At 43.5% G+C, this 11,503-nt stretch overlaps 1 protein-coding gene across 1 annotated transcript in view; it reads right to left on the bottom strand.

Moving 5' to 3' along the window:
- Window positions 1-11,503, bottom strand: part of LOC104545492 (AP-1 complex subunit gamma-1-like) — a 28,828-nt gene that overhangs the window by 17,224 nt on the left and 101 nt on the right. Inside the window, 6 exon segments of the mRNA XM_010190648.1 lie at window positions 996-1,004; window positions 1,930-2,006; window positions 3,390-3,486; window positions 4,654-4,795; window positions 7,253-7,377; window positions 11,378-11,503. The exon segment at window positions 11,378-11,503 is cut by the window's right edge and continues 30 nt beyond it. Coding sequence (XP_010188950.1) covers window positions 996-1,004; window positions 1,930-2,006; window positions 3,390-3,486; window positions 4,654-4,795; window positions 7,253-7,377; window positions 11,378-11,503 — 576 coding nt within the window.

Raw genomic sequence — 11,503 nt, 5'->3', positions numbered from 1 at the left:
CCTGCTGTATGTCAGGGGTTGCATTCACGCTACATTTTTCCAGATCAGAAATTGCCTATAGCAAAGCTGCCACTTCTGACAACATAAAATCAAGACACTGCTTCAGATTCAGGACAGGCAATAGCAGAAGGTGCCAAAGCCACGATGTGCCTTACAGAGCACAGCAGCTGAATGTGGACCTACTAAATGGGCAATGCTTTCTGGAGTCAAGCCCCGTATGTCTGTGGTACAGCACAATAAGAAAACCCCCTGAGTTTCCGCATCACCTCTTTTTATTCCTATGCTCTTCAGGAATTACACACTCCTCTGAAAATGTGCATTTCATAAAACACACAAAAGGAACCATGAATTTCCTATTATCTGCCTTAAAGAGGAAACCAAAGGATGCTGCAACATCTTCCCTGGGTGGAGTGCCCTGTGGAAGTGTTCCTGAACCTCAATTAACAGTTTCTTTGCCTTCCAATGTGCCAGAGTTATCAGGACAAACAAAGGGAAGCATTACAGCCATGGAGATCGGCTGGGGGCCGCCCAACCCTCAATATTCTGTAGTCAAATTTCATCCATGAAAACACTGGCAATGCAGCTGCACTCAGTAACTCTTTGCAGCACTGTAAGCCCACTTACTGGTGACTAAGTACCGTCCTTCCTGCTGCCTTCTGGAATCACCCAAACTTGCCCCATGACTCAGGCAAAACACAAAGCCCAGCTTGTGGTAAGAAAGCCCAGGGCTACAGTTTGCATAGGCATTAAATAAATCCCTAAAGTATTCCACAAATGAGAGAGAGCTGGAGGAAAGCAGGCTCATGCTCAGAGAAGGCCACAACAGAGCTTCAGGGCTGCCATGGGGAGAGAGGTTTAGTGACAAGGCAAGACCAGCACACAAAAAGCATTAGACAAGTACAACTGATCTAAGCGTGTGGCATCAATCACAAATGTGGGACACAGATCTACTGATTGAATGCAAGCATGCACCATCCAGAAGAAATAACTCTTACCTTTTCATTCTAACACACAGCAGGATTCCAAACAGACAAGAGGGACAAAACAGACGATGCAGGCATTAGGGACAGATCAATGTTATACCATTCACAGCATAAACATCTACAAGAGATAGCTAGCAAAGACTGTACCCAGTACTCAAATTTTGCAGACTCAGCTCTTCTCTCTTTTCCCCATGACTATCATCTTAACTGAGCACTCAGTAGCAGGGATGGCTGCCTCCAAGATGGCCCCAGTCCCACTTTCATTACTGATTCGACATCCACACCCAGGGCGGGGGAAGATGCAGGCCAAAGCGCTACGATGCACCCAAGGATGCAGGGTCTGAAATCCCTCGAGCCAAGGAAGAAGTCAACTGGGCATGCAACCAGTAAGCACCTTGAAGACTTTCAGAGGAGCAAATGGCCAGTCCTGCTCTACCGGCTCTGTTCAGTTTCTTCGACCAAGAGGTCAGAACGACACCAATGACATTTTCAGATGCCCTTCTATAGTGGTCTTGGACACAGCAGTGATTCTGCACAGCAATTACCGCAAACAGCACAAGTCTGTGCTGGGGCCTGGGGGGAACAAACATTCCTGACCAGAGGAGCAGGAGTGACTCTGGCTCTCAAACCCTTCAGTTAAAATGGAAAACGATACAATGCAGCATGCACCAGAGAGGAGGCATCTACAGAACTGGAACTTCCACTGGCATTTTTGACCCAAGTTTATAAAATTGTGTGGCTGTGGTGAACGCATTCAGGTGTTGGTATAAGCCTCAGCTTTTCATTTTTGCCTCTTTATGATTAATACTTTTGTGATGTGCACATTGCTTTCACTAGGGACACTAAGAGGACACATCAGTAAAAACAACACAAAACCCAGAAAAAACCCAACCCACCACAGACAAAACTCGATGTTAATTCTACAATATTATCAGTTCACACTTACCTTTCTAAAGTGTGCGAGCATGTCTGGGCTTCTCTCACACATCTCTGTGAGGAGGACAACTGATGTGTGAAGAACACCTAAAGGTGAGAGGCGGGGGGAGGGGGGAAGAAAAAAGTATCTACATTTAATATAACTTCACTGGCTCCAGACATGTGTCAAAGACTGCAAGGGAAAGCAGACAGCAACATGCTCATGTCTTAAAGCTGCAACTAAAGGCCAAAGAATGAGAGAAATTGGATTTTGGCTGCAGAAACTTGCACAGTAAATACAGTCAGATGGTAACAGCCATAGTTGGACTGGATGATCTTTAGGGTCTCTTCCAACCCAAACCACGCTATGATTCTGTACACACCTGGTACTCGGGAAGGACAGTATGTGCTAATTACATTGTAGATGTTGAGTTTCTCACGCTTTGTTTTCCTTCCCTGATCTGGGTACCATGGCCAACCTCACGTGACCACAATGGGCCTCCCTCAGCAGGGCTCAGACCACAGCAGGCTGCTGGGTCCAGTCGTGTCTGCACATCGGCAGCCACCTGCTGTGTGCCCTGCCTGAACCAAACCGAGTGTCTCTGAACACAGCCAGCAAAGCCAGTTCGGTTACAAACCGTTTAACTAATGTCAATGCTAGACAACTTGTTAGTGAGATACAGCCCTGTAAAGCACGGAACTTCAACAAGTAGCATGATTTAACACCTGCATCCAGCTGTAACACAGCAGTCCTTCTCAGATGCTAGCTTTTTTAGTTATTCATTTTCTGTAGCTGTTAAGTCTGTACCGGAGACCTCCTGACTCAGAAAGAGACTAGAAGCCTGCTTAATAAGCAACATTTTCTACAGAGATGACAACATTTATATTCCACAAGCTATGCAGCTTTCTGACCTATTGCAGGTTTGATCCAAAATCTGTTTTGTGGTACATAAATATCTATCTATAAAGTTTGTGTCACAGCTTTCTTACATTGACACTGCTTACTTATCACTGAGACCTGCCAGGAAGCTGCTAGAAGCTTCATATATATTCTCCCACAAAGAATGCTCAGCACAAAGCCCCCAGCTAAGACTGCTGGAAAGGAGACAGTGATTTTCAAAGATAAGGAAAGGAGAAATGTGATCCAGTTCTTGAATTCTGGTGAACCCAGACTCGATCCTCTGCTTGGCCAAGGCTTGAAGAGGAGCATTCCCATCTTCAAAACAGGAACAGTACAGCTCTCAGCTTTTCAGGGTTGTGTAAGACAAAGACAGAGGATCTCACGCTACCAAGCTGGATCATGCAGGCATCACTTACTAATGAAGCAAATATTATCCTTTCTGAATTATATTTGTTTTCACTGCACAGAAATGTGAAGAAACAAATAATACAAATACATCAAAAGTTCTTGCCAGACAAAAGGCTTACACAGCAAGTGCACCATCCCGTAAAGAATGGCATAGCCCTGCTAAGCAGTGTCTCAGATATTACCATGGTTCTTCTCATTCAGCAGGTTTTTGGTGGCTGGCAGGAACATCTCCATCAGTTCAGGCACCTTCCTAATGACGTGCACAGCGCACAGTGCTGCCTGTATGGGAAAAACAGCTCTGTTAGTACATCCTGCAATGACAACGAGACATGGTTCGAGAACATCTAGCACAAATTTCACGATACACAAAGGACTGGAAAGATGATGGTACATTCTTCCATCTCTCTACTACAAGTGATACTAAACAGCATCACAGAGAAGAGTTCAGTGAAACCACCACAGGGCAAGGGGGAGCACCGAGCTACAAAGTAACGCTCATTTTTACATTATTCACTTCAGAAGTGATATTAACTGCAAAGCAGCTTGCCTTTAATAGGGCTACTTCAGTCTGTATTCCTGTTGCTAGGGAAGGGATAATGCATTGGAAGCAAGTAATGCAATTTATGTCAGATTTATGGCTCATTTTCTTTCCTTTGAATATCATCTCCTTCCCCACAAAATAACTTCCTCCTGCAAGCGATGGGTCTTATGAAAAATACAAGTATACTGCAAAAAAAATTGCCTACTTCTTCGAGGGTGCAGAAGCACCAAGAGACACTGTTGTATGAAGCACCAAGTGTGCTGAGGACCTCTTCCCAGGATATGGCAACACCTCTCAGCATTGCTTTCTCTAGACAAAGCGGTAACAACGCATCTCTTCCTAAATCTTACCGCTCCCCACTCTCTCCAAGACTTAACAATGAAACAGATTTAAAAGAACAAGGGTTATTAAGCTTTGCAGATGCTACAGCACACTTGCTATGGAAACGAGACAACTGATAAGTGTTTACCCATTTCAAGCCCTTAACTCTTCTATCTCACACAATATTGCCATCATCAACAGAAGAGATGACAAAGGATCAAATCTTCAGACATGAGCCTGCACTGTTCATGATCAAAGCTTCTCTGGACTGAGAAGACACAGGAATAAACCTGAGGACCAGAAGTTTGGGGTTAATGCCTGAATGTGCAGGTGTTGACATTACCATCAATAACCTTAAGGCAGCGGGTATCCAAACAGAAACAACCGCCTGTCGGAGACTTGTCTTTTAGAGGATTACACACATTCTTGCTATAGACAGGGAGTTTCGACCTCTGAGTTGCACACTGGGGAAAATACTCAGCCAGTGTGATCCAAGCCATCTAATATTCCAGATACCAGTCAGGTAACAAATCAATCTTGAGCTTCAATGCATTAACAAGGTATTCAGAAGTTCCCTGAAGTACCTTCTTCCTAAGATAGGAGTTGGAAGTTTTGAGGAGCTTTTCCACCTCTCCTGCAAGGTCTCTGCACATTTCTGAGGAGCCCATGCAGCCGAGAGTGCAGAGTGCCAGCCCCTGCACATATTGCGTGCTGTGATTAAGGTCACTGTAAAGGAGAACAAAAACAAAAGCCAATCAGCATGCACAGAGAGAACCCGAACACACAAGAAAAGGCATCTCTGTCTACAGTCATCTCACCAGCTGCACAAGTGGCCTAGGAGAAGATGCTCAGCTATTTGGAACACACATTAGGAGCAATAGCAGCTTTGAGGGCACATACCACAGGGTTGCTACTACTTCTACTGAGTATCCTAAGAATTGCAAAGATAAAATACTTGGTTAAAACTATCAGGTGGGTATCTAGGGATTGAGCTGAGAAGAGGGAAGACCACGCAGAACTCCACTGAAACTTCTAAAGTAAAGCCAAAATGTTGTATTTCAGAACTTGCATGCAGAAAAGAGCCTAACGTGAAGTACAGTCCTGCAGTGACTCTGTGGACTGTCCCCGTTTAAACACGGTCTAGGATAGACTTTAGCTTCTGCATGTACAAATGAAGCAGTATGTAAAAATCTGTGTTAAAATATCCTCTATCCTGAGTAAATCCACGAACCCCACCACCCACACCCCTTGAATGTAATCCACACAGGAATTTTGTTCAGCGATCCTAACTGTTCATATGCCCAAGGAAGCCGTGAAAAGCGGTCAGTATAGAAGTTAAACCACCTACAGTCAATGCTATTCAACGTCCCACTATATACAAGACAATACAGCTTCCACATGGCAACCCCTAAAGCCTTTAAAATAGATTTCCACGCTACTTTTCCATCAGACTATTTGGTACTCATGCTACCACAGTATCCAGGATTCAACATTGAACAAAGGAAAAACTGTGGTTCCTGGTTTGAGAGGCCAAGGGAGCAGGGAATGGGCACAACAGGAGAGCACAGGAAACGACGTGCAGAAAAGCAGGAGACAGTGCTCGGGCTGTAACGTCAAGCAGCTATGGCAACATGCAGATGAAGGAACAGACAGCACATGCTGCTAAAGAGGTTGGTTTTTTGTTTCCTTTCTTTAACAATTTTTTGGCAGCTATATAAAGCTGTGTGTATAGCAAGTATGTGCTTCACAAGGGTGATTGCATTTTTTGTATCAAAAAATCGAGATCTTGCTATAAAATAACGGAAGACAATGTCATAAACCAAAAAATATCTAGATAAAAGCAAGACAAAATGGTAGATACAGAAGCCAAAGGAGAAAGCAATTAACAACCCACCAAGGCAGTGGGAAGCTGCCCACGGGGTTTTGCTCAGCTTCAGTCTGACCCATTTCCAGTTCAAACCCACTACACCCTTACCACACAAACTCATTTTAGCATAAATAACCAGAAAAGGTGTTAACCCAGCAGCCCATTCGAACGGAGCCTCCCAGGTACAACATTTCAGTGAAATATTCTTTAGCCAAATGTCTCTCCTCTCCTGGACACAAGGTCCAAAGTCAGCAGATCCTCAGGCCTGCAGTTCTGTCAAGTTTCTTTCCAAGCACTTTGAGGATCAATACTTTACTCACCAATATCTGGGAGATTTATGTTCTAAAAGTAAATAATAATAAAACCAGACACACCACACACAACCAAGCAAACATTTAGGTAAATCAACTGGAATTCAGTTCTTCCACTCATGCTCCCATCCATCTTGAAAAGGGGTGTTACTGGAAATGCACCAATCATCATCTACTAAACTATAATGTAAACCAATGGCCGTTCTAAGAGCATTTTGCTGGGAGAAAAAGAATAATTTAAAAAAATAACAATTTTCCATCACCTGTTGTCTGATTTCAGCAAGATACCAAGCAAACAGCACAGCCCAAGTTGCTGCCTTGCTTTCAGGGATAACTATTGATCAGGACTGTTAGGCCAACCTTCAAAGCAAGCAGAACACACAGCCCTGATGATCCTTGAAGCCAGGCGACTCTTCAGAGCACACACAGGACAACACGGCTGCAGCAATGTACATCACTCTGACATACAACATCCAGTCCAGCCAACAGTGTTATAAAAACACCCCGACTCAATCATACCCAAGATGTGTATGGACCTTTACTGATGCTGCATTACTGCCTGCCCAGCTCTTTCCTACGGCAAGCTGAAAGATAACTCATTTACAGAAATGGAGGAGAGTTCTTCACAGCAACTGGTGGTCTTCCACACTGGCTGCACAGCTTACTGTGGTCATCTCATTTCCTGATTTCATTTTTCTTAACGTGACCTCCAGAAACACGTACTACCTCTCTGCAACAGCAGTTACGGGAAGTGCTGTCTGCCACATACACCTCTTCAGGACCAAGGCCATTTGATATTCTCTTCCCTTTGAGGAAGCCAGACAGGATCTATGATACTGGAACAGTCTTGTACAATCAGCAATAGACAACAAAGTGAAGGTATCAGTTTTCTAACACATGGGAAAAACAACCCTAAAGTACTCAAAAATATCACTGTCAAGCGTGTACTTTCAGATCCTGAAACCTCAAAGCATGTGTTGATGGAGAGAGAGGTGGTACCCTTACTTCTTGATGCAATTGGTCATAAGAAGATGGACATCCTGTCTCTCATCCAGCAGCAACATGGCACCTAAATACCCAATGCGCTTGTCTGTGAATTTCTGAGAGGCAATGAGCTTGAGGCACTCCAACTGGAAAAAAAAAAGGAAAAAAGAAGAAAAAAAAAAGACAGAATTAGCTTAAACTACTTCTTAGATAGAGGAGAAACAGTTTGAATTTTGATGTTTACTCATTTAGGTCTCTCAGAACGCATTTTTTAAAGTATATTTTATTCCCATTTTGATGATGTAGAAAACAAAGGTTAAATGACCTGCCCAGAGCTCCCAGCAAGCCAGCAGAGAAGTCATGAGCAGCTCCTGTACTTTGAAGGAGCCAGCCCTCCATGACCTCACATACACCAGATATGTGTGCTTATGTCAGTTCACAAAAGATAACATATTTATAGAGACAAGAGATCCATCATTCAAAACAAAATAGTAAATATCTGGAAATCGAGATGCATGCATCATGTTTGATAGGCACTGGAAACTTCTGAACCAGCCTTTAATGGGCCTACCTACCTAGCTGAGAGGATCGATGCTCTGTAAGTGCAGTTGTCAAAACCAGTTTTGTTTGTTATGATCTGTAACTAACTCGCTAGCTCGTAAACCTTAGATACAGTCAGAGATAGTTCAGTTTTTGTGTTGCTCTGTAATCTCTATCTGCATACCTGAAGTTTGACCAAAACTGTATGCCTTGTAATCACCATGAGCTTCCCTTCCACCACACAGAAATGTCACCTGTGTTCAGCAGCACAAAGGAGATGCCCGAGATAACACGCGTAGCTGCACTTGCACTCAGCTGATGAAGGATTTAATCGCTAACCCATTTTTAAACTTTACACTTTCATACTTAAAGAAAAAAGGACACCAACCACAGAGATATTCTGACATAGCTACGCACTACAATATTTTTCTCTAACAGATAAATAATTACCTATAACCACTCTACTTTCCAGGCAGGAAGTAGCAGAAATGGCTTCTCGAAACAGGGAAGAGACCCATCCCTCACAAACACATCCCACAAGTCTGTTTAACAAACCAGCTGGGGCAGCGAGTAAGCACACACAGTGGATGGACGGAGAGGGCAGACAAAGCTTGCAACAGATCCATTTAAAGGACGTAAAGGGCACATGCACAGGCAAAAATACAGCACATAATGGAAAGGTTTTCATGGTCCCTGGCTAAAGGGAAGCTTGGACAGGGCGACAGACGCAGGCAAGATGCAAGAAGCGCACACAAATCAGGAGTGTAAAGTTCAACAGAACACCAGCAAGAGTTAAAGTTCAGTGGGTGCTATGGCCTAGGACGGACAGGTCCTCACCACTGCACAACTCAGCTGTGCGAGAGGCTGTCCAGAAACATGCAGCTGTGCAGGGTGACAAACCGGTAAGAAAAAGCTTGAGAGAGAGTGAGTTCAGTTTGCAAGGGGCAGAAAATCTAAAATAAAGAAACACCTCTGAACAATAAGGTCAGTCATCCCCAAGGATAACTGAACTCACAGAAACAGGCAAGATCAACCAGGGATAAGGTACAGAACACCAGACCTCAGCCTCTTGTCTTTCCAGTGCTTTCTGTAAGAGAATAATGCACCTCTGAACCAACTTTCTTCTCCAGTTTACAAGATACTTTCTTATACAACCCTCTGCAAAAATGCAACGTAGAATCAATGACATCTAAGCTACAGCGTAAGAGCCAGCAAAGGCAGATGAACAACTAAGAAAATATAGGAGGAAACCAACAACTGCAACAGATACTGTAAGACACGTTTCTAGTACTTTTGAATTTGAAAAGATATTATTGAAATTTATGCCATGAAAGGGCCGATGAGTTCTTGTTTCACTTGTATACAAATACATGCAAACTAGCTTCAGGCATAGCAGTACTGAGAAACATGATCAGCTGGAGCTCTTAGTAGGTCTAATTGGTGGAAGAAATCTTGATACCATTATATCCATTTCATTCAAAGGAACAATTAAAATCTGCTACATCAGTCCTGTAACAGATACACCAGTAAAGCCAGACACGACACAGGCAGATAGACCACAACTTATTCAAGTTTTTATGGACATAACCACTCTTCCAAGTGGAATGTTTTGGCAAATGGAAATAAAAGACAATAATAATAAAGTTATCTGACCATTTGCCCTGGCTGCCTGACATCTTCTGAATTTGCACAGATGGCCTTTGCACACACTCAAGAGACATCTTACCATGCAGTGCATCTCAGCATGCACTGCCTAAATTTACTCTGCTCACACTCCTATGTCTGCATCAGATATCCTGGGCCAAAGCTGAGGATCCCTGGCTTGGAAAGAATTAGATCAAATATTCACTACTTCAGACACCTTAAATTCTCCTTGATTATTGGTTACCCCACCTATTCTGTTAGCTGAAGTCAGACCCTCCATCTTTAGGAGCGACTGTGACACAGCCTGTGGCTCTCTTCTGGTTTTCACCAAAACACACTTCCTGCCTGTTTATCCTGTCCCCCTTCGAACTCTCCTGCCTCCACTGCTGCACTGCCCATCTGCAGGGCTGCACTGCTGGAGCACCACATGTCTGCAGCAGGTCCCCACCTCACACAAACTGTACTGACTCACACAACACCAGCACTTGGACAGATTCCTCTCAGTTATGAGCACTGAGACATGCCAAGGTCTGCAGCTTACACACCTGGAGAACACTTGTGAAATCCCTACTCAGCCTCGGGCCTTGCACCTTCCTGAAAGAGCAGCTGATAAACTACAGAACACAGGATCAAAATACTGTTCCCAAAATACTCAGCATAGATGCTTCTGTTTGAGATGCAGCATCCCCAGCAATAATAGATACTGAATAATCTGTTTTATACTTCTTTCACTGAGAGCAAAGAGGTAATTTACCATTAGTGACCAAATCAGAAACTGAAGTTATTAGACATCTGATCTAATCTTCCATATATGGGATTAAATACTTGAGTAACAAGATCAAATAATCCAAATAAAATTTAAACACATTCCTCACATAGGTCAAAAGCAAAAATTCTATATGCCACTTATCTGTAACACTTTTCATTCTTCCTGCAGCTCTTAGATACTTAGCCTTATTTTTTGTGATAGGAAGTTCCTCTCTTGGACCAGGGAGTCTGGCCATGTGTTAAGAACAGAATAATACACCAATTCAACAACTCTTTATCCAGTGAGAAGAATCCAATGATGTACAAGTAAAATACTGCATTTTATGTGCAATAGGACAGCCAAGATTCACTCCCTAACACTAAGACAATCTAGAATTCAGTGTCAGTGGTTTGAATTTACTGTTTCCCTGAGACATGTCAGGATTGGTAAAACCAATCACGAATGGACAGACTCCCAAGACACGAAGCTACTTCAAGGCATACAACAACAATTTATTTAGCTTTATGGAAGGCTTAAGTTAGATTACTACTAACAGGATGCTTACTGACTTCTAAGCAAAACAGACTATGCCCCAAAGACCAAGCAAAGCTCAACTTGAAGAACATCTCGCAGATCAGGAACTCCCGTCTCACACAATCCACCTGTGTCAAAACAGCATGTGACAAATGAGCCAAGAGATGGAAAACTCACACCAGCATTCTCCAAGCCAGGTCACTAAAATGGGGATAAGGAACACCGATTTCTTATCGCTGGGAACAGTCTGGCTCTTACGTGCCTAGAATAGATTGTTTTAGAAGGAAAAGAGCACAGAACCTCCTTTGTAGCAGCTGTTATTTTCCACCAGAGACAGAACTCCAAGGTGCTGTTTTGAACCTATCTAGAAATACCCAGATGTACTGGACCATGGCTTACGAACTACTGCTCTGCAGAAACATGGGTGGTGAGGAGCAGACTGTCTGGCAAAGGCAGACCAACCCTAAGTTTCGTAACAAAATATCTACGTCTTTCCCTTACAAAGTCAAAACTAACTAATGCAGGTTCAGAACATAGGTGAAGACAGACCCCAAAACACCTCCAAGAGCAGACAGCAAAACTGCAATTAGGAACGCTCCAAACAAGTCAATGTGGCAAAAAACCACACAGAGCAGACTGGCACACGCACATAGCACAGCAAGCACCGAACTCGAACGTACCTGTCCAAAATGTGCAGGGTATCCCAGCATGTGCATATACAGCAGCTTGGCGACATTTCTACATCGGTATGTGTTGTCTTCCTCTCTGAAGGAAGACCGGATAGCAGCGCATTCCTTCTGGATCAT

Source organism: Mesitornis unicolor, unplaced genomic scaffold (genome assembly GCF_000695765.1).
Source record: "Mesitornis unicolor isolate BGI_N332 unplaced genomic scaffold, ASM69576v1 scaffold24910, whole genome shotgun sequence".
Lineage (NCBI taxonomy): Eukaryota > Metazoa > Chordata > Aves > Mesitornithiformes > Mesitornithidae > Mesitornis > Mesitornis unicolor.
This window is presented reverse-complemented; position numbering and strand designations above follow the sequence as displayed.